Source organism: Leptonychotes weddellii, chromosome 1, assembly GCF_054177405.1.
Source record: "Leptonychotes weddellii isolate Sample4059 chromosome 1, ASM5417740v2, whole genome shotgun sequence".
NCBI classification, from domain to species: domain Eukaryota; kingdom Metazoa; phylum Chordata; class Mammalia; order Carnivora; family Phocidae; genus Leptonychotes; species Leptonychotes weddellii.
This window is the reverse complement of record NC_138369.1, coordinates 143535164-143559438: the sequence shown is the minus strand read 5'-3', so window position 1 is coordinate 143559438 and position 24275 is coordinate 143535164. Positions and strand designations below refer to the sequence as shown.

The 24275-nt window shown below is 35.0% G+C and overlaps 1 protein-coding gene across 18 annotated transcripts in view; it reads left to right on the top strand.

Moving 5' to 3' along the window:
• DZIP3 (DAZ interacting zinc finger protein 3) overlaps positions 1-24275 on the top strand; it is a 97568-nt gene that overhangs the window by 45449 nt on the left and 27844 nt on the right. For 14 of the 18 annotated variants that reach the window (XM_081797361.1, XM_081797397.1, XM_081797365.1 and 11 more), the window contains 9 exons: positions 7659-7735; positions 9417-10034; positions 11899-11931; positions 12894-13063; positions 14042-14086; positions 18196-18221; positions 20562-20727; positions 22169-22264; positions 22427-22554. In XM_081797361.1, coding sequence (XP_081653487.1) covers positions 7659-7735; positions 9417-10034; positions 11899-11931; positions 12894-13063; positions 14042-14086; positions 18196-18221; positions 20562-20727; positions 22169-22264; positions 22427-22554 — 1359 coding nt within the window. The remainder of the gene's footprint in view (positions 1-7658; positions 7736-9416; positions 10035-11898; positions 11932-12893; positions 13064-14041; positions 14087-18195; positions 18222-20561; positions 20728-22168; positions 22265-22426; positions 22555-24275) is intronic. The other 4 variants (XM_081797404.1, XM_081797399.1, XM_081797398.1 and 1 more) reach the window with 4 other exon arrangements.

Here is a 24275-nt window from a genome sequence, read left to right as displayed (position 1 = left end):
TGTTATGATATAAAAACTTTCTCTTAGCTTTCAAAACTCATCCAGGCCTCCAAGTTTGTCTGACAATTAGAATTTTCTTATTTCTTGGATGAGAAAACTATATTGCAGAGGAAGATACAGTATAAGCTGGGAACTCAAAGAGGTATAGAGCATTATTGCTATTGAAATTAGAAATTTCAATATAAAATATTCTCCTAATTCTTTGATTCTGTAAATTTCTACCATTTTTCAGTCTACCAGGAATATGGCATTGATATCTAAGACATCAGTTTTCCTTCATGAGTTAATGAAAACCCAAGTCTTTACCTCTAGCACAGGTTCCACTCCTAAAATCTAGATCTATTATTGGTGTACTAAATAGCTCCACTTCTTTTTTCCAAAAATATCTGTAGTTCAGCATGCCCACAAATGGACTTGCAATCTTTCTTCCCAACACTGCTCTGTAATTTTTTAAAGTCCAGTCAGTTCAGCTTCTTAAAAATGTTGTAAATGCCTCCTTACTTCTGTCCCTACATTTGCATTAAACTAAATGAAGTTATTATTTCTCACTTGGAATTCTGAAACCGCTTCTAAATGGCCCTTTTGTTCTTAGCCTTACCTTTCTTCACTTCTGTTGTTTACATAGCCATCAAGAACACTTCTCAAAAATGAAAATGGAACTATATCACTTCTCTGTTTAAAAATCTTTCAGAGGCTTCTCATTGCTTTTAATTTAGTTCAGACTTCTTAGGTTGGCTCTTTAGATGACTTTGTCCCTGCTGCACTCACTAGTGTCCTCTCTCGTCATTCTTTTCTTACTGTTTATGCACCAACTATACCAAGCTTCTTTTAATTCTTAGGTATGCCATCTATTGGACCTCTAGGCCTTGCTTGGATACTCTACTCCTTTGGCTTTGCCTGATTAAAATTTTTGGAAAGACTTACTTACATTAGGTTAGGTGTATCTATCACATGTTTCCTTTACTTCTTCTATCAAAAAATTTACTATTGATCCTGGAATAATATGGGGGTTAGGGGTGCTGACCCTCCCTGCCCCCCACAATCAAAAATTTGCATGTAATTTTTGACTCCCCCAAAACTTAACAGGCTACTAACAGCCTGTTGTTGACTAGAAGCCTTACTGATAGCATAAACAGCCAACTAACACATATTTTGTATATGTATTATATACTGTATTGTTAAAAAAAAACTAGAGAAAAGAAAATGTTATTAAGAAAATTGTAAGAAAGAGAAAATACATTTATACTGAATTTACCAAAAAAAAAAAAAAAAATCCATGTAAAGTTCAAACCATGTTCAATTCAAAGGTCAACTGTACTAAGTTTTATTATACTTTCTTGGCTATCTTCTCCATTTGACTGTAATCTCCTTGAAGGCAAGCGCTTTATCTTGCTTACTAGTATATTCCTAGTGCATAGCATAATGCCATATGGGTGCCTGACATATAGCTGGTACCCAGTGAATATCTGACAGATGTAGAGGTTCTGAATTCCATTATTCTGCAATGGGTATGTTACTTTTATTTTGACAGTCAATTAACTTGGATATGAACTGTGAACTCTTTTTTTGGGGGGTGGTGGTTCCAGTCTCAGTTCAGATCTTTTGCCTTCACCTGAGCTGCTTTGAGTCTGTTCCATACATGTGTGGTTCGGCAGTCAGAGGTCTGGCTAGAAACAATTGGGGATCTCTTCTCTGACTCTTTCCCTTTTGGGGTTCCCCCGCTCTCTTCAGTAGCCATGGTTCCCAGGCTTCAATTTTCTGGTTCCTGCAGTCGAGGAGACTTTTGTTTTCCACCAGGCTATACCTAGCCCCAGGCTAAAAGCTCCAAGATAGGTGAACTTACCAACATTTCATCCAGCCCTCTCCTCCTCTCCCCTGAGCATGTACTCTCTCAGCAGAGTTGGTCTTTTCTTTCTACTCTCCAGTGCCTCAGGGAGCTGCGCCCAGGTTCTTTAGTTGTTTTCTGTGGGAGAATCTTCTCGTAACCGGATCTCAGTACCCAAACTGGAAGAGCTACTTCATGGGGTTTTATGAATGAATAACAGGATGGTGCTTTATTGTTATTAAAATATATATAAGGAAAAGCTCACAAAATACAAATGCAGAGTTTAACAGTTATCATAAAGCAAACATCTTTGTATCCCCACCCAAGTTTTTTTTTTTTTTAAGATTTTATTTATTTATTGGACAGAGAGAGACACAGCGAGAGAGGGAATACAAGCAGGGGAGGGGGAATGGGAGAGGGAGAAGCAGGCTTCCCGCGGAGCAGGGAGCCCGATGTGGGGCTCTATCCCAGGACCCTGGGATGATGACCTGAGCCGAAGGTAGACGCTTAAGGACTGAGCCACCCAGGCGCCCCATATCCCCACCCAAGTTAATAGGATTTTGCCAGCACTCCAGAAGCACTCACTGTGCCTGTCTCCCCAACTCCTCATCTTCTCCCTAGGTAACTGTTATCCCGACCATCACAGTCATCCTTTTCTTGCTCTTCTTTATAAATGTGCCATTTATAAATGCATTTCTAAACACTGAAGTTCTTTTTATAGGTCAGGTTTTTCAAGCTACAGTTTATATACAGTAAAATTAACTCTTTAGAAGTAAACATTTAAATGAGTTTCTGTGTATACAGTTGGGTAACCACTACCATGATCAAGATACAGAATACTTTTATCTTCCCAAAAGTTTCCCCCAAATCTCTTTTGTAGTCATTCCCCTCTCCCAACCTCTATACCTGGGTAACCACTTATATAATATCTTTTCTGATAGTATCTCTTTTTACTGTCCTTTAGTAGGAAAGTCTTTTGCATCTGAACTTTTTCACTTAGCATAATGCTTTTGAGATTCATCCATGTTATTGCATCTATCACTAGTTTATTTTTGTTTATTGCTGAGTAGTCTTCCATTGTATAGATGTACCACAACTTACTTATTCATTCAACAGTTGATGACATTTGAGTTGTTTCTGGTTTGGGCTATTATGAATAAAGCCGCTATAAATATTCACATATATACTCTTTGTATAGACATATGCTTTCATTTCTCTTGTGCAAATTCCTAGCAGCAAGAGTACTGAGTCATATGGTATATGTTTAAGGTTAAAGAAACTAACTTCCAAATGGTTTTCAAAGCAGCTGTACATTTTACCATTCTCACCAGCAATATTGGAGAGTTCTAGTTTCTCTGCAGGTGTGTAGTGGTGTATTATTGTGGTTTTAATTTGCATTTGCCTAATGACTAATGAAGTTGAATATCTTTTCATGTGTTTGCTACCCATATATCTTCTTTGATGAATTATCTATTCTAATTTTTTGCCCATTTTTTTCATTGGATTGTTTGTCTTATTTTGAGTTATAAGATTTCTTTGTATATTCCAGATAAAAGTTCTTTATCTAGTATGTATTTTAAAAATATTTTATCCTAGCCCATGGAATGTCTTTATTTTCTTATCTTTCAAAAGGCACAAATTAATAATTTCAGTGAAGTCTTATGTTTCTTTTATGCTTAATGTTTTTTGTGTTTTTAAGAAAAATTTTTCCACCCCCAAATCAAAAGATTTTCTCCTATATTTTTTCTAACAGTTTAAAAAGTTTTAGGTTTTACATTTAGATTTATAATCCATTTTCAAGTTAATTTTTGCATATGGTGTGACAGTAAGGGTCAAGGTTCATTCTGTCGCATCTATATACATATATGTAATCTATAGATTATATATATTGTCCTTCTGAACTCATTTTTGTGTTCCATTCATTTATCTGTCCATTTACCAATACCACACTATCTTCATTACTATGGCTTTGTATTATCTTATGAAATTAGGTGGTGTGAGTTCAACTTTGTTCTTATTTCTCAAAACTATTTTTTTCCGTTCTAGATCCTTTGCTGTTTTATAATAAATCTAAGAAATACCTTATAAAATTTTTCACACTTTGTGCTGGGATTTTGATTGGGATTATGTTCACTCTGTAGATCAATTTAGGAATGATTTGCTCTTAACAATATTGAGGCTTCCCATCCATGAACATGGACTATAATTTCATTTAATTATATCTTCTTTGATGTTGCACAGGAATGTTGTATAGTTTTCTGTGTACAGTATCATAAATATTTTGTCAGATTGTCCCTATTTATTTGTTTTTTTATGCTGTTGCAAATGATATTTTTAAAATTTTAATTTCTAGTTATTATATAGAATTGTATATACTGAACATGTATTCTGTGACTTGGTATTTAATCATTCCAATAGCATTTTGTAGATTCTTTGAGGTTTTCTACAGATGATCATATCATCTGTGGCTGAAGACAACTTTATTTCTTTTTTCCAATTTATATACTTTGTGTTTATTTTTCTTTACTTACTGCACTGGTTAGGTCCTCTGGTACAATGTTAAACACAAGTGGTGAGAGTAGACATCATTGCCTTTTCTAGATCTTAGAGAGAAGACCACTTTTTTCCATTTAGTATGTTGTTAGCTGTAGATTATAGTTGAGCTTTTTTTAGGATGAAGAAATTCTTTTGTTTTCCTGCTTTTCTGAAAATTTTGATCATGAATGGGTATTGAATTAATGCTTCTCTGCATGCGTTGAGATGATCATATGGTTTTATTCTTATTCTTTAATTTGTTAATATGCTGAATTACATTCACTTATTTTGAAATGCTGTTATCAGACCAGATTGGGCACCAACCTTACTTTCCTGGGATAAATAACAGTTGGTCATGATCTATTTATTTTTTCCATATTGCTGCTGGTTTTTTTCCCCTATAATAAGTCTTTTTTTTTTTTTTTTTTTTTTTTTAATTTATTTGAGAGAGAGAGAATGAGCGAGAGAGAGAGAGAGAGCACAAGAGGGGGGAGGGTCAGAGGGAGAAGCAGACTCCCCACTGAGCAGGGAGCCCGATGTGGGACTCGATCCCGGGACTCCAGGACCATGACCTGAGCTGAAGGCAGTCGCTTAACCAACTGAGCCACCCAGGCGCCCTCCCCTATAATAAGTCTTAAAAATAAAAAAACTTAAGATTTATTTATTAGAGTGTGCATGAGCCCGGGGTGGGGGGGAGAGGGAGGGTTGGGTGGAGAGGCAGTGGGAGAGGGAGAAAATCTCAAGCCGACTCCCTGCTGAGTGCGGAGCCCAAACAGGACTTGATCCCAGGACCCTGAGATAATGACCTGAGACGAAATCAAGAGTTGGACATTTAACCAACTGAGTCACCCAGGTGCCGCTTTCCTAGCTTTTTAAAGATATAACATTATATAAGTTTAAGGTATACAAAGTGATGATTTGATACACGTATATGTATTGTGAAATGATTACCACAGTAAGGTTAGTTAACTGTGTGAGGTGATGGATGTGTTAACATTTTTCATGTGTGTTTGTGATGAGAACTTTTAAGATCGACTTTCTGGGGCGCCTGGGTAGCTCCAGTCAGTCGAGCGTCAGACTCCTGGTTTCGGCTGGGGTTGTGATCTCAGGGTCATGAGACCAAGGCCCATGTCAGGCTCTGTGCATAGCATGGAATCTGCTGGAGATTCTCTCTCTCTGCCTCTCCCTCTGCTTCTCCCCCTGCTCACATGCATGCTCTCTCTGTCTCCCTAGAATAAATCAATAAGATCTTAAAAAAAAAAAAAAATCTTTCTTAGCAACTTTCGAGTATACAAACAGTATTGTTAACTATAGTCACTGTGCTGTACACTGGAATTGGATCCCCAGTTTGTACCCTTTGACTCCCTTACTCATTTTCCCCATACCCTCATCCCTGGCAACCACTATTTCACTTCCTGTTTTTGTGAATTTGGGGGGTTTTAGCTCCCACATATATGTGATATCCTATAGTATTTGGCTTTCTCTATCTGGCTTATTTCACTTAGCATAATGCTCTCCAGATTCATCCATGTGGTCACTAATGGCTGGATTTCCTTCTTTTTTATAGCTGAATAGTATTCCTGTGTGTGTGTGTGTGTGTGTGTGTGTGTGTGTGTGTGTAAATCATATTTTGTTTATCCATTCATCCATGTTAGACATTTATAGTTTTCATGTCTTGGCTATTGTAAATAATACTGCAGTGAACATGGGGATATGGGTATCTCTTCAAGCTAGAAACTTCATTTCCTTTGGATATATAATATATACCCAAAAGTGGGATTGCTGGATCAATTCTGTTTTTAATTTTTTGAGAACCCTCCATACTGTTTCCCCTAGTGGCTGTATCAGTTTACATTCCCACCAAAGGGGTTCCTGTTTCTCCCTATCCTGGCCAACACTCATTATCTTTTGTGTTTGTGATAATAGCTAATCTTAACAGGTGTGAAGTGATATCTCATTGTAGTTTTGATTTGTATTTTCTGGATGATTAGTGATGTTGAGCATCTTTTCATGTACCTGTTAGTCATTTTTATCTTCTTTGGATTAATATATGCATGGTATATCTGTTTGCATTTATTTACCTCAACCTGTATATGTCTGTATTTAAAGAGAGTTTTTATAGACAGCATAGGTCTTGCTTCTTTATATCCAACTTGACAATGTCTGTTGTTAAATTGGAATGTGTAGTCCATATAAATTTGCTGTAGTTATTGATACTTATGTTTTTTATGCTTACCTGTATATTATTTGTGTGATGTATTCTTACAGTTTTTCCATTCATTGCTATAATTTTATTGTAAGGCTGTACTACTTTAATTACACTGGTAGATATATGGGTTATTTCTGAATTCTGGCTGTAACAAACAGTGCTATGATGAACATGGCTGGACATGTCTCCAGATGTGTATGTGCAGAAAGTTTTCCAGAATTTATACCTAGGAGTAGAACTGGTAGGCCATTTGTCCATATCTTCCAACTTTACTAGATTTTGCTGAACTGTTTCCCACAGTGGTTTTGCCAATTTACACTCCCACCACCAAAATCCCTTTTGCTCAGTATCTTCACCAGTACTTCATACTGTTAAGAGTTAAAAATGTTTCCAGTGTAGTGGTTGGTTGGCAGTGTTACGGTGCTGGAGATAAAACAGTTAACAACAAGCATCACCAAAATCTCTGTCCTCATTAAACAAACATTCTGTGGTGGTATTGTCCCATTTTTGTTTGTTTTCTGTGGGAGATTTCATCTCAGTGCCAAGTCTCAAGTTTTTCATCTGTTTTATGGCAACATTTACTTAGTGTTTTGTCTATTTAATAAATTTTGCTACTTTTAACCTAATTTTTTCCTAGTTATTTGTATTGCTGTTATGCTCGTTTCTTTGTTGCTCCTTTTTGTTGTTTTTTTCTTTTTTAAATCACTAGTCATTGAATGAGTTGAATTTCCTTGGAATAGTGATTGGTAGAAAGATCTTATGTTGGAGGGGGGTCTGGAAGAAGTTACGGATTTGCTGGGTTTTTTTACAATGTTTCTGCTGCCATACAGCCTTTTTACGAATAAGCTAGTCCCATGATTTTTTTTTTTTTCTTGATATAAATCTAGCAGATCTGTTTGTCTCATAATTCCAATGGAAATGACAGTGTGGGGTTGTCATTGTTGGTGGGTTTTGTTTGTTCATTCCTTTTTCTTCTTTGTTTTTAAGTTTTTCCAGGAGAAGAAAGTGCTCACTTACTTAGCCATGCTGATGCCAGAAATCTTGATTGACTTTGGTATTAACTGTAACTTAATTTTTTTCTACTTGCAGTTATAAAAAGTTAATGTCTCTGGAAATCACTGATACTGATATAAGACCGAAGATCAGTTTAAAATTTAGTACAAAAGGTACTGTTTTATTCTTCTATGCCTCCTCTTAAAAACTGTATTAAAAGTTTTGACTTGCTCTGTACAGTATCATACCATTAACAACCCATGTGTTTATGTTTATCATTCACTGGGCTTGGGTTTACACTAAGTAAGCATCACTTGGCATAGGCTGGAATTCATGGACAGAAATCAGCAGGTAAATGGGTCTTATATTACCTTGGCATCCTGTAGAGAAGTCTGCTAGGTCTGGTGTATATAGCTGTGACTACACACTGAGATTGGACTCCGGCAGGTGTTCCCTACCAATGCCTCCTCTCCTGTTGCATTCCCTGTTAATAGAGCTAAATGGAAGGCATGAAGATTTTGGGCTTAAGGCCATGTAGTCTAAACTTAGGTGCCAGTTGTTTAGGAGCATGCTAAGAAATGCCAGCCACTCAGCACTTGGATACTTTAGGGCTCCTAGTCCCATGGAAGAATAGTTTGGTGTCAGTTGTCCTTGCTAGGGGGAAATGAATATTCTTGATCCCAGCCAGTGTCTTATTTGGCTGCCGAGAGAAAGCTCCTTGGGTCATTTGCTTTGTAACCTTGCTTGCCTCCATGGTGTATGTCAAGTATATCAAACCAGAATATTAGTTTTAAAATTTCTTGAAACATAGAATCATGAAGGATAAAATAATAAAGCTGCATTTTATGATAAATATGTATTTGGGTATTCATACAAAAAATACACCATCATATATCAAGTTCTTATTACTTTCTAATTCACCTCAGTCTACTTTCCTCCTTCGGAAGTGATATTAAGCCAGAAAAATACAAAGTAGTTCATTCTCATGCTTTATTCCATTTTACTGATGAAATATCTTAATAAACTTAATAAACTTAGTCATTTATTTTTTGAGAGGGTAAGAACATCATCATGAGGTCAGTGTGTCTGAAACTTTAACATATATTTAAATCATCTGGTGATTTTGTTACAACGTAGGTGCCAATTCAGTAGCTCTGGGTTGGGGGCGGTGGCGGGAGGGATGCTAAGATTCTGCATTTCTAACAGGCTCCTGTAGCGATGCCACTGCTGGCCTGTGGACTACACTTTGAAGAGTAAGGCATTAGGTCACTTTATGTTTTTTGAAATAGTTCTGTATTGTCTAATATGGTAGCCACTAGCCATATGCAGCTATTTAAATTAAGAAAAATGAGATATAATTCAAATTCAGTTCGTCAAAAAAGCAGCATTTCCGGTGTTCAGTGGCTAGTAGACCAAATCTAAAACATTTTTATCACAGAACGTTCTACTGGACAGTGCTGATTAAAATAAAATATAGTTGCTTAAATAAAGTATAATTAAACACTGGCAGTTACCATTCTTGACAATCTTCAGAATTTTCAAAGGCCTAATATTTTTTATGCCATTTGGTTGCCAGAGCCATTTACTTGAACAAAACCCTGGATGGTTGAAAGGCTTCTGTGGTGATTAGTCTTTGTGATTTCTTTTGCTTGGGAATATATTGTTTTTTGTTGGGATTTTTTGACAGCTAGACAGCAGCATGCTTGTTGAGCACTGGCTGTGGCAAAGCACTGTATTCTACTTCATTCTTTTGGAATAGTCCCTGTCCTACAGGAGCTTAGGATGTAATACGAGAGACCACATAGAAAAAGAGCATTAATGTGGAATGTTTGACTTCTCAAAATTCATTTTCAGATGAAATGCCTATCTTCAAACTTGATTATAATTATTTCTATCACCTGCTTCATATAATTATCATTTCTGGTACTGACATTGTCCGGCAAATATTTGATGAGGCTATGCCACCCCCTCTTTTGAAAAAAGAGCTTCTTATACACAAGAATGTGCTGGAACCCTACTACAACCATCTTTGGACCAATCACCCTTTGGGTGGAGCATGGCATCTGCTTTATCCCCCAAACAAGGAGCTACCACAGTCCAAACAGTTTGACTTGTACCTCCTCTTAGCTCTCATAAAACATTTGAATGTATTCCCTGCACCCAAAAAAGGCTGGAATATGGAACCACCATCTTCTGATCTCTCTAAGTCTGCAGACATCTTGAGGCTGTGCAAATACAGGGATATCCTCCTTAGTGAGATTTTGATGAATGGTCTCACTGAGTCACAATTCAATTCAATTTGGAAAAAAGTTTCAGATATTCTTCTGCGCCTTGGGATGAAGCAAGAGGATATTGAGAAAGTGAAGGAGAATCCCATTGAGAATATCTCCCTTGATTACCATCAACTGTCCATCTACCTAGGCATACCAGTACCAGAAATCATCCAGAGGATGTTATCCTGCTATCAACAAGGTACAAAATAATTACTTACTTCAGCTGGTAAACCTTCACTGAGTATCTGCCATGTGCCAGACACAGTGCTAAGGGCAGGAGATTCAGTGAGCTCACATTCTTGGGAGGATAGACTCATCAAGAAACTAATAAAAATCATAGTGCTAGAGATGTTCCAGAATCCTACCCTAAGAGAGTCCAAAAAAGCTTTCTGGAGAGTGTAATATTTAAGGAATTCTTAAATGACATGTAAAAGTTAGCCCAGTGGAGAAGATGGAGAAGGACATTTCAGAAGGAAACAAGAACAAAGGTATAGAAACAAAAATACATTGTAATGCAGGAACTAAAAAGTTTTGCCTTATTGAGATCAAAGTAGGGGAAAGTTAATAAAGAAAATACATTCAAGAGGATTTCTCTTGACATGTCGAGGAGTTTTTGTTTTCAGAAAGGAATTGTTGAAGATTTTTAAGTAAAGGAGTTTTATCACTACTATAAAATTAAAACCATGGAATACAGGTACTGTGTGTTTCAAGGATACCCTTTTAGATAGCAGGAGTATATGTTTTCTCCTCCTTTCTATCAGAACCATGACATTTAGTTTAAAAGTTTGGCAGCTATCCATTGGCCATGCCCATGGGTAATTAAAAAAAATAAAATAAAATAATGTTTATGCAAGTATCCAAGGTCAGCAGTAGCCATTCCCAGACATTGTCTCTTGATATGGGAAAGACTTCATATCTCCTCTTCCACATTCCTGGATAGCTTCTCATTTGTCGTCATGGGGAGTGGAGTTCAAGGCATGTCAGCATCACTGAAACCCGTACAATGCTATTCTGGGTTACTTTTCCTGGTCCCCAAGTTATTAGTTATATTACCTACTGAGCAACTGATGACCACACGGATGCTATGTAACCGTACAACTTACCAGGTTTCCAGTAATTGTTGAACCGGTCCAGATTTTCTTCAGAGATAATTGCTAGGCCCCAATAATAGTCCTTTTACTAAGGTTCTGGGATACCATTTTTTTTCCTGCTTAACCTTTAAGAGCTTTCTTTGAGCATAAAAGAAGAGAATGCTGACTTTGATGATATGAGAAAGTCATGCAAGAACCCTTGACTTAAAATAAGAGACTTTTTTTTTTTATATTTACTTTGAGATTTTTCATAACAAACGAGAATAAAGGTAATATTTGGGAAATACTTGAGCACTAAATAAATTCAAAGCATTTCAAGCAGTTCTCAGGTAGACCAAAAAACTTCAAGTTTCTTTAATAGAGGCTTTCCTAGTATCTTATCTCTTTCCTAGTAGTTATTACAGTTGCTGTTTTCATTTGTTTGATTAATATCTACTGTTCCCACTAAATCACTGTAAAGTTGTCTTATTTCTTCACCATTCAATATCTAGAGCCTAATAGGGCCTGATGCATTGTAGATGCTTAATAATTATTAATAGGCAAGAGAGAGGGAGGACTGATCAGGATAATTCATATTGCTAAAAAAATGCTCAAACTTTCAATGGAGGTTTGCTTCATAATTGACTATTATTACTTCATGACCTTAGACTTTTTAAATTATAAGAATGTGCTACTTGTTTTAAAGTGTTTATATTCTAGGCATTATCTATTATGAACTATCAAAATTTTGTTTTCCTTTTCTAAACAGGAGTTTATAAGCTTTATGTTATAATCTAAAGATTATGCCTTGTTTAAACTGGATTCATGAGTGAAGCTAGTTGTTTTTACAGTTATAAAATTAATTGGTGCAAAAAAAATAATAAAATTAATTGGTGCAGCGTAAAAATCTTCTGGCTTTTCTTAGTCCCAGTCAGATATTTTTTGGTTGCATTTGCAATTGTACATCTTAAATTTTTTCTTTATGTATCATAGGAATTGCTCTACAGTCAATAACGGGCAGTCAACGTAAGTATGTTTAAAAACAAAATGCCTAGATGACCTTTCAACTTGGGACAGCTAGGGGATACTTACAGGCGTTTTACTTGGTCAGATAAACTGTATGATAAACTGTAATTGTTTGTTATAAGCTTGGAAAATCATGTGGTCAAATTACTACTGGTCAGCTGAATGTAGTATGAGCCTTTTTACTCTGCTTTGGTCTTAGTGCATGTGCTCCAGGATTTACCCGTAGTTTGTTAACTTTTTTTAACACATTGGATACTTCAACAGGCAGAAATGTCTGCCTGCTTGCTTTACCTGCTCGTATATGCTACTCTTTAGCTTATGTAGCTTTGATCTGGTTAACTGTGCATTGTTAAACTATATACTCTTTTTGCCAGGTGGTGAATTGCTGATTTTTTTAATTTCCATTTTTGTGCTCTTGTGGATTTTTTTTTAATGCAATTCATATTGTGCAAGTAAAATTATACATAAGAAAACAACACCATGGGTTTTGTTTGGAGTAAAACTATACTTAAACAATAAAAATGTTTAAGTTAGAAATAAAAAATGTTCATTATCCTAAAATTATACTAGTTTTAGTATTAATAGGGTCAATGTCAGGATCCTCAAAAACTTAGTATTTAGAGTCGACTTAAGTTCTGAATATCTAATATTTAGAGTCACTTAAGATAACAGTATTTACTGATATTTAGAGTCTACTTAAGATAACAGTAAAGTATCAACATTTGGGTTTGTACTGATTGGTTCTAGGCTAATATCTGTACCTATTTGGTCATTGATAAATGGGCATTTCATTTTCATCTAGTGATGGAACAGAGTAAGATGTCTTCTATTTCTGTTTCTGGGATGGTGTTTTATGGTGGGGGGGGCGGGGAGGAGGGATTTGTTTATAATAGGATTTGTTTATAATTGAGGCTAAAACTGTATGCCATCCCGATTTTGAGTGTTTTGTTTTTAACATTTAGGTATTGAAATAGAAGAGTTACAGAATGAGGAAGAAGAACTAAGTCCACCCCTCATGGAGTACAATATAAATGTGAAATCAAACCCTGAAATACAGTTAGCAGAAATGAATAAAGATGGAGCATCGATACCCAGTGAATCTTCAACAGAATCTATTAAAGATCTCCAGGAAGTATAAGTTCTCATTAATATTCAAATTAGAACTTAATCAGGGCCTTTAGTTTGTTGCGTGTGCTGTCCTTACAGCATCTCAGATGATCTTAGTTTATCATAGTGTTTACACAGAGCTTGAATTGCAATGGTTCTTTCCCTAGTACTTCTTCCAAAATCTTTCCTGCCTTAACCGTTTATTTTGCCAGCATTTACTGAACAGTTGTTATGTGCCAGGCACTATGCTAGATTTCTGAACATGTTTCTTCATCCTGAGTGATGGGAAGTTAATAGAAAGTAGAAGAAAGCATAATGGGGAACAGAAGAGAGAAAGAAGAAAACAGGGATATTTCAATGCCATTTGCCCAGGAGTAGAATTAAAATCATGCAGGATGGAATCTCTGTATTTCTTTAACAGTTACTATATGGTCACTAAGTTATTCCCAGACTTAATTTTTCCTCTTATGGACTTGAATATGTTGATTTTTTTAAAGTCCCTTCCTCCTTTGTTGCTCATGCATGCACATATGCAAATGAGGATCTGTGAGGTTTTTTTCTATAGCCTATTCATTGATATGTTATTCCTTTATAGATCAGTGATTTTTTCAAGAGCAGAAGACTGAGATTAAAATCAAAGTGAAAATGAAAATAATTTTCTGGGCGCCTGGGTGGCTCAGTTGGTTAAGCGACTGCCTTCGGCTCAGGTCATGATCCTGGAGTCCCTGGATCGAGTCCCGCATCGGGCTCCCTGCTCGGCAGGGAGTCTGCTTTGCCCTCTGACCCTATCCCCTCTCATGTGTTCTCTCTCATTCTCTCTCTCAAATAAATAAATAAAATCTTTAAAAAAAAAAAATGAAAATAATTTTCTATAGAATCTAGGAAGAAAATGTGATGTATAATATTAGAAGATAAAAGATTTCCGTGGTTAGAGGAAATATATTTTGCAAAATAACTTATTGTGCAGTTTGAATTGCATATTAATTGATTTATTTCTTGTCAGGTTAAGAGTAAACCAAAGAAAAAGAAAAAGACTAAGAATAAAAAGGTAAGTGACTGCATTAGCATTATAATAGAGGGATGTCATTATGAACACTTAGATTTAATACATGGATTTACTGTTAGAACTTAAAATTAATTCAAGTAGACATATAACATAAATGACTTACAATCATTATTGAATATGTGGCTGTAGAGAAGTCTATATATATTAGATCCTGAATGATTTAAACTTGCAGTGTGTCCTACTTCACTTCCCTAAATCACAATTATACATTTAAATATACAAATGAGAAACTTTGAAGTATTTGGAAATTTCATTAATTTCTGCATACCACTCTCATTTAAAAAATGCCTACTCAGTGTTTGAAAAACAGCTTCTCATCATATTTCTAGTGATATATTCAGAAGCATTTTTCAAAACCTTAAGAAATCTTGATTTTCTTCTTTGTGTCCAAGGCTCTCACCAATGCAGTAGTGTACAAAAATGGTACAAATCAAGAAGCTTCATTCATTCCTTTTCTTTGTTTTGCCAGTTACAAAATAAACAACTTCTTGTTACTATCTATAACAGTTTTAGCAAAAAGTCTCTTAATTGCTTGGAAAATTACAAAGGAAAGTTGAGTCTTGTTTTGTTTTTGACTTAATTTTTTATTTAACTATGACTGTATTTCTGGAGCAATTTTGTTGTTGTTCAGAGCAAAATTGAAGGGAAGGTACAGAGATTTTCCATATATCTCTGGCCCCCACACATGAATAGCTTCCTCCCTTATCAACATCCCCCAGCAGAGTGGTACATTTGTTACAATTGGTTAACCTACATTGACATATCATAATCACCCAAAGTTCATTTACATTTTGGTTCACTCTTGATGTTTGTAGATTCCTATGGATTTGGACTCAAGAGTTTTGTTTTTTTTGTTTTTTGTTTTTATCAAGCATAGAGCTAACCATTATGCTTTGCAAACTTTATGGTGGGGAAAAAAAAAAGTTTAATTTTCTGGCCTGAAACATACACTTAAAATCTAGATGTACTCTGTAGATCATATTATAAACTCAGAGTATTTGCCCAACTACAATCAGGTAAGCCCATGTTATCTAGTCTTTTGGAAGTATACACAAATTTTAATCATAAATGAAATTTAACACAACGAAGGGAAAGTTACAGAACACTTAGGTGAAGGGTAAAATAAAGGTTATTTATGCTCTGATGAATAAAATATCAATATCATTTTCATATTTATCATAACCATCATTTATTATAACTTACCATTTCATTTAAAAGTTATTTTGAAAATTAAGTTATGTTTTTAAAAGATAAATAAGAAGACTTACTTTTAGGCAATTCTTGTATGACAAAACACAACCTGGTCCATTATTTTAGCTGACATTTTTAAATTTTTGCCAAACATTAGTAAATCCCAGGTCTAATACTACATAAAACTGGCCAAGTAAATACACAGTTGCCAGACCAAAGGGGTATAGTTTATCTCTTCCAAAAAGGTATATAGTTTTCTTCCAAAAAGTTAAAATATGGTTACTCAGATTCTCAATTTTAGTTCAGTGGAAAGTCCCACTTTTATGTCAAATTGAAATTAAACAGGGAATTAACACAATTGGAAATAAATGTAAACACAGCTCAAAACTTCACATGCTAGTAATATTGAAAATGTCTTATTAAATGTCATAGTTTTTTTGTTATTTTTTACAACCTAAGTTTTTTTTCCAATTTATTTTATTAGAAGAAGTTGAGATACTTTGAGGATAATTTTATCAAGATAAGATTTGGACATTAGAAGAGAGATCTTATATCTTTTTTATCTGAATTTCAAAGTATAGGACCTAAAAATGCTGAAATTTTTGCATATGACTATTTCACATACAATAATCCTATTATACTTTGTTATTGTAGGTACAAAGAATTGTCTGGTTATAATATAAGCAACCAGTTGTAAAAAGCTAAGTCAATCACATTCTCTAATCAGGAGTTTCCTCATGAAAAATTCTAGCATACAGAAATAAGCTTGTGTTGTACAGAATAAGAACAAAGTCCCTATGAATGAAGTTGTGTCCTCTTAATGGTTTGTTCTGCAATATCTCTACCTAACATTAAGTTCAAGTCCTACAAAGATCTATCAGGGACTCTGGAAGAATATGATGAAAAAGTAAAATTTGTATAGCAAATAGAGGGAACAGTAGTGATAACTTGTAACTAGTAGATAAAGAGACTTTGTAGTTACTCTTTCTTCATTTAGGATTTTGTATTCAGCTTCTAATATGTCCAAATTATAAATAACTCTTTTGGGAGTTAATTAGATCCTCCTTCCTACTCCCACTTCCCACCCAGGGGAATTAAGGGTTAAGAATAGAAAAGGGAGATAAAGCAGATGGCAGAAGAATAGAAGGCTTTGTGATGAAGCCTTTGGGAAAAAAAGAAACATGGCAGGAAATAAATCTAGCCCCTCAAATTGGGTGTGCTCTCTACAGAAGGGAAGTTGCTGAGATGCATGTAGAACAGGCTGATGCGTGTGTTGACAAGAAGTTGTTATAAGAAGAGCTAAAAGTTTCAGAAACTATTCACCTATACTAGGTATTCATTATTAACAACCAGATGTCTTTCCAGTCAGTTATTCAGGTAAACTGGAACCAAGGTAGGAGTTGATAATTCTAAATCATAGAATCAGATTGGCACTGGACATTGATCAGACATTGAAATGCAAAAATCCATTTAGTATATAGAAATAAACAAAACAAATTTGTAAGTACGTCATGGAATCTGGGGAAGAAGACCCTGAAGTTTCTTGTAAATAAGAGGTGGTAGTAGAAGTTAATACTCTAATTTATATAAAAGTAATTAATACTCTTAATGAAGGGTAATGTATAAAAGTAATTAATACTCTTAATTAGTATGTGTTGTCATTGATACTACCTGTATGTAGTATGTTGCCTTTATAGTTTTACTTTAATGAACTTAAAATTTAGGGTTTTTTAACCTTTCCTTCTAACTGTGATCTCCCTGACACTTTTTCTATAAGATTTCTTAATATATCAGTTTGCTTTTACCTTATGTGTAGATTTTCAAGAACTCTTGTAGTTAGTAGTATTCCATAAAGGAGAATTACACATACTCTGTCCCAAGATTATCAGTAGGTGCAAACTCGGCCCCAGTACTTATTTCCAATATCTGAATCAATAATTTTTTTTTTTTTTTTAAAGATTTTATTTATTTATTTATTTATTTGACAGAGACAGAGACAGCGAGAGCAGGAACACAAGCAGCGGGAGTGGGAGAGGGAGAAGCAGGCTTCCCCCCGAGGAGGGAGCCCGATATGGGACTCGATCCCAGGACCCCGGGGTCATGACCCGAGCCGAAGGCAGACGCCCAACGACTGAGCCACTCAGGCGCCCCTGAATCAATAATTTTTAAGTTGTCTTATGACTCAGTGGTAGATTACAAAATCAATTTAGTGGGTCACAACTACCATTTTATAAAATAAATAGAATTAGTAGGAATAAAAAAAGCTTCAGAATTCATCACATAGTGTCTTAGTTCAGGCAGCTATAACAAACTACCATGGACTGGGTGGTTTAAGCAACAAACATTTATTTATTTTTCACAGTTTTAGAGGCTGGGAAGTCCAAGATCAAGGTGCCAGCAGATTAGGTGTCTGGTGAGGGCCCTCTTAGTTTGCAGATGGCATTTTGCTCTATCATTACATGGTGGAGAGAAAGAGAGCACACATGAGAGCAAGAGATCTAGCTCTGGGGTCTCTTATAAGGGCGCTAATTCCATCATGAGGACTGCAGAGCATCATCTAAACCTAATTACTTTCCAGTGGCCCTACCTCCAATTACCATCACATTGGGGAATTAGGGTTTCAGCATATGAATTTGGGAGAGGCACAAACATGCAGTCCATATAACACATACTATGGGTAAAGTTTATTTAGTGGAACTTAAATTTCAGTTTTATACTTAGTAAAAAGATCTATATATAAGTGCATTTCCATCATGACATAAAATATATTTCTTATTTTGATTGTGGTCAAAAAAGTTTGAGAAACACTGATCTAAATCTATGCTGTACGAACAAGTTGATATTACTATGCTGTACAGACAAGTTGATATAGATTACTAATTCTTGATGCTGTTTTTCAGAATAAGGAATCAAAAGAAGAACAAGTGTAAGTATTGGTTTAATTTTTCAGTTTTTCTTACTATTTTCAAAGTGTGCTTTGCCGGTATGACACAGCCTTGCCTTGAAAAGTGTTCTAAAAGAAGAAGGTACAATCCCTTGTCTTAATAACTTGTCACTTTTTAACAGAGTGATAAAAAGTAAATTATCATTTACTTTGGGAGAATAGAATCTCTCACTGTTTTTATATAAGGCTACTCAAGAGTCACACAGTACTAATTGCTTTTTTATTCAAAGACTAATTTGGATCCAGCATAAAATCTTTTAAAATATAGTCTAGGTTGTGGTTAGCCAAATCTAATTTAGGTAAGATTTAACCTTAAAGAACAGATCATTGTTTGTCCTAATGACCTCTTTTATGGAAGAGTTTATTTTGATTTGGTTTGTTTAACCCACAGCTTGTTGTTGTTTTTAATCCCAATTGTTAACTATGAATTTTGAACCTTTACTGGCAGCCTTTTAATGTCTGAAGCTCACTGTTATTTGTACAACTATGTGATTGATGACAATGTAGTAGAGGATGGAAGTAGGGGAGACAATGAAGAGATTCATTATACCCACCAAAAAGTTTGTTAATTGAAAATCGGTAACTTTAGAGAACTCACTGTGAGGACATAAATTATTAAGATATACCCACCAAAAAGTTTGTTAATTGAAAATCAGTAACTTTAGAGAACTCACTGTGAGGACATAAATTATTAAGATATCTTTAAAATGGTAGCAAGAACATATTTTAACTTTAAAGTCATCACTTGTAGTTGATATTTTCTCACGTGATCTACTTGGTAAGTAAATGGTTCATCATCCACGATGGGTTTTCATGTTCTCTGTCAAGTCAGCAAGTTGAGCAAAACAATACTAGAGCAATAGTTTTTTGATTTTGGCTTTTTTCAAGCCAGGTCTAGGTGCCATAAAAATAATTTACTGAAGAGTGAAACTTATTTTACCTACAGTGTAGACCCAAACCTGGATGATCATCAGATTACCCAGGGACCTTTGTTTTCATATGAGAATTTTCAAATATGCATAAAAGTAAAGAGAATAATATGCATCTACATTAATATATGTAACTGGCATCCTGATTCAGTAATTACAGTGTTTTTCCACGTTTGCTTCATTCTTCCCTTAACATTTTCTTCCTTGTTGAAGTGTTTTCAATCCTAAATTTCATGTAATTTTACCTCTACATGCTTCAGTTTGCATCTCTTACTGATAGCATTTTCCTATATTATCACAATGCTATTATTAAACTTTAAAAATTTAGGAATAATCTTCTGGAGCTTTTCAAAAATACAAATTCTTCTGTATACTTAGAGTTGTTGGGGTACCTGCAAAAATAATAATTTAAAAAAAACTCCAGATAATTTGAAAAATTAATTGGGTTTGGGAACCAGTGGTCTACACAAGCAATTGATTTCATTGAACTTTCCAAAATGTTTGAGTCATTCTAGAATACCTTAGTGATACCTAATGACTATTTTATAGTGTTTTACAAGTTACTCTGCAAGCATTAGATGCCATTGTTTTCTAGGTTTCAGTGCCTAAAAGAAGTAATAATGCATCCTAGAGTTATGTATTTTCTTTCTATTCACTAATCAAGTCATTTATGTCATGTTACAAGTAAAAGTACTATTTATTGTTACCATTTAATGAGATTAAGAAGGAAATTTATAAGTAGTAGGCCAATTTGAAAGGATAGTAGCATGCATTTAAATTTTTAGACATAGGTATAGAAATGATTTAATTGTCATTGCACTTACAGTATTCTCATTCTTTTTTTAGTAGTTTTCTAGTTACTAAAATCCATGTTATCACTGCAGTTTCTTTTTTTTAAGTCCTATTACGAAAGAAACCTCCATTTTTAAATCTACTTTATGTTGCTGTTTGCAGCCCTCTATCTAAATGTACACTGGACCTAAGCAATGAAATTGATTAAACCAACCTACTTGTCAAGAATGCTGAGATGATAAAATAATATAGCAGATGTGATGTTTATCAATATTTCCCAAAGTAGTATTTCCCTAAAAGTAACTGGTGTTAATTATTATAATTTGAAAAATAAACTCCATGGTCTCATAATTTTTGAAAACATTAGGATGAACAGAATAGTACCTCGAATGAGTGCTATTTCATATATGCTAAATAAATTCATTGTGAATTGTCAAGAGAAATACATAATATGAGCACTGTTTAAACTTTCTTTGGCCATGAACCCTTCTGATGCTGAACATTTCATGAGACCAGTACAGTATTAACTTGGGAAGCAATGACTTAGATGAAAAACACTCAACCATTATAAAAAATTACACTGATTATGTCACCACTGTAGCCCAACTATGATAGGAAAGGAAGAGCAGTTGAAGAAAGAGCAAGCAAATCAACACCCAGTCAGTGGATTTATGAAAGATGATGCAAGTGATATTCAAGAGGATTCTGCAACTGAAGACAAGTTCTATAGCCTGGATGAATTGCATATTCTGGACATGATAGAACAGGTAAGCCTGATCGGACAGGGTACAGCCCTGCCTTCGTTCTTCCAGAAACAGTTGTTAACCTTTGTTTTTGCCATGACTCTATGAACAGCATGTTAGCCTAGTGGTCTGTGCTGTATTTGTGAGGAGCAAATAAAAACAGGAAGAGGGAGGGACAGGATTGGTAGAGGGGAAAAAGAACCTTAGGAGCTGAAATTTTTCTCTTTAGCCCTCAGACTATTTCCTGGCTTTAATTATTAGGCAGTGTTGATCACAAATGTGTTCCTTGTGAAAGATTTTCAAATACCACAAGGGAAAAAAAGACTTGGCTTAATCCCATTGATTTAATTTTGAGAAAAAGAGTTTTATAAAACAAAGGTACGTTCATTTTTAAAAAATTAAACTGGTTGTAGACATGACATGTCTACAAAAATATTAATGTACAACAGTGTTTTGTTTTGTTTTCCTTTGGTTCCTTTCCTAGTAGTGGTCACTTTGGGAATGATGTACCTATATGTGAAAGTGATTTAAGTGCTCAGTAGAACACTAAATCAGACAAAGCATATGACTTTTTTTTTTTTAAATCACTTGATTTAAATGAGAATTCTATACTAAGGTAATTTAATGATAATTTCATGAAAAGGTAATTTAATGATAACCTATTCCATAGTATGTAGGAATATTGATTGTCTAAGGGTACATTTAGTAAAAATGATTCCCTGGCTGATAATTGTCATATCTCCTTTTCCCTTTCCAATTATAATAATAGAATACTTATATTTTAACTGAAATGACATAGTCTCAGCTTTGGATTTCAGACTAAAGTTTAAATATGGGGCCTTTGGTTTTCATTCAATAGTTATGAGAGCTCCAAAATACAATAAAAATATGACACACATTTTGGAAAATGTTTATGCCCTCATTTATTCAAAAAACATTCAGCACTTGCTTTTTGTCAAGAGCTATGCTAAGACATGGTCCCTGTGATCATAGTGTTTACAATCCAGTGGAGAAGTTGAATATTAAGCTAAGGTGGTACTGAGTAATAATTAAGTGTTTGGGCACTTCAGGCTGCCTGAGTTAGAATTCTGGCTTCTCCACTTTCTATGTAACCTTGATAAGTTACTTAACTCAGTTTTATCATCTCTAAAATGGGAATAATAAGTGCCTACCTCATACGGTTTTTACGACAATAAAGGCCTTACCAAAAAAAGCTTAAAAATATGGTAAGCATGCACGTAATGTTATCCAGTAGTAGTAGCTGTAGACAAGTAACTGTGGGATTGTTTAGTGATTGCTGTAATTGGGGAGAGGTGGGTTTATCTGCACTAATCGGAGAAGTGATGTTTGCATTGAGACATAAAGCATGAGTAGGAGTTAGATGGCAACTTTAAATCCCCTTTAACTAAAGAATTAGTGTTTTTTTAGAGGAAAATAAGGCATGCATATTCCATTTGCTCATTAGGGCTCAACCAGTAAAGTAACTGCAGAATATGGAGAAACTGAGAAGGAAAAGCTTGCTCGGCAGCGGCAGCTTTATAAATTGCACTATCAATGTGAAGTAAGTACTTTTGCCATTCTGTCTGAAGCCAGTAAGAAGTAGTTGAAATGTTCAATTTAATGGTAGTTTCTTTTTTTTTTTTTGAAGAACCCATTTTTTTTTCTTTTAATATATGGTGACTTGAACAGAATTTACTATGAAGTAATATTTTTCATTGATCAGGATTTCAAAAGACAGTTGAAAACAGTGACTTTTCGGTGGCAAGAAAACCAAATGCAGATTAAGAAGAAAGACAAAATCATTGCATCTCTGAACCAACAAGTGGCTTTTGGAATCAATAAGGTTTCCAAGTAAGTGCAAATCTGTTGGTAACAGGAAATTCTGGATTTGCTCCTTTATGAACACGATCTTTAAACGATAATCCCTGTGTAGCCACTAGGTGGCATTGTGACTACACATTAGGAACTGCCGACTTACAGGCCTGCACTTGCTTAAAAACCAACTATATTTTTGCCTTGCCAGCTGGATTGAGAAATAAGCAAATGCTCACTCTATATATCAAGCCTTATATGTATTGGCTGAACAAGTGTGATTATAATAGAATTACATGAGAAATAGAATTAACTTTCAGGTCATGATTCTAATTTATAAAAATATGGCCAATGATTTGCTCTTTCTTTATGGCATATAATGAATTCATTCCTCAGAGACACCCGTGAAATCACTTGAATGCTTTTTTGTATTGGTCTCTCAGAGTTTCTGTGTTCCAAGACTAAGAGATTAAAAATGAATCAAATTCCTGAAGACTTCCCTCCCAACATTGCCTTAACAATCTTAAGTATTAAATACCTAAGACTAAAAATTCTGACTTAATAGAGGAAAATGAGTGTCTTGTTTTATTCTTTTTGTACTAATAACTGTCTCCAATCATATCAGTTGAAATAATATGATTTGTAATACATTATTTTAATATATAGTAATGCTACAGGATGCCAGTTGTCCATGAAGTCTAATTTGAAATCCATTAGTTCTTAGACTGCTAATAGAGTGAATAGACAGGTTCTAGGTAATATCTTAGAGTAAGGAGTCCACAATATCAATTATGAAATTAGAGAAATATTTGGCAAAGATTTAGGTCTTAAATTTTCTCCCATATATGATATCATCCAACCTTAAGGGAATTTTTGAGAGGAACTGGATGCCATAGTGCTGGCAACATAATCTCAGTTAAAAACACTTTGGCTTAGCCCTGCTGGAGTTAGATGCTTCAAGTTCAAGGAGGTGAGGACCTAAGATGGCTTTGGCAAATCTAAGCTGAATACAGTCACTTAAGAATCCACACTTAGGGGTTCAAAACTTTGTCTTTTAGCTTGGAAGGCAATGACCAATCCATATGTATGTTCTATCAGAGATCAGAAAAGTAATGCCATCCACGCAGATGAGCTGCTGCCTTTCTCCTTTACCGTCTGAGGATATCCTTCAACTCTTATAGCTGACCTAGGCACCCTTTGTATGCTTGAGACTACAAACAGACCATTTTAGGGGATGCATATGTCTTCATGCAAGGAGCATTCACCAGACATTTACTGGGGGCCCATTATGTGAGAAGAATTATGTAAGGCACATACCAAGATACCAAGACATGTCAGACATTGTGAGCTAATGGAGAGTACAGATTAATTTGTTTAAAATTCCTTAAAACAGAGGGACTTCTAGTTCTGCCAAGAAATAGTAGTAGTATTCCTTGCAAATCTTCCTACTTACAACTAAAACACCCTGGATATAACACAACAAACAAGCAGAGGAAGACTCTAAAAGGTAGAAGAAAATAGACTATCTCGAGACCTTGGTACTTGAGGAATGATATGGCAGTGACTTTTCTTATTGCCTCCCATATATCCTAGATGGGGTACTGCAGAAATCACCAACCTGGAACAGCCAGTAGGTAGAGAGGGAAAAGCTTCGAGAAAAGCTTGTTTCCTCTATCCAAAGGATCAGGAAAAGGAAGATATAATAACAGAAAGCCTTTTTGGCAGTATCCACCTACTCTAGTCAAGCTCCAATGGTCCCA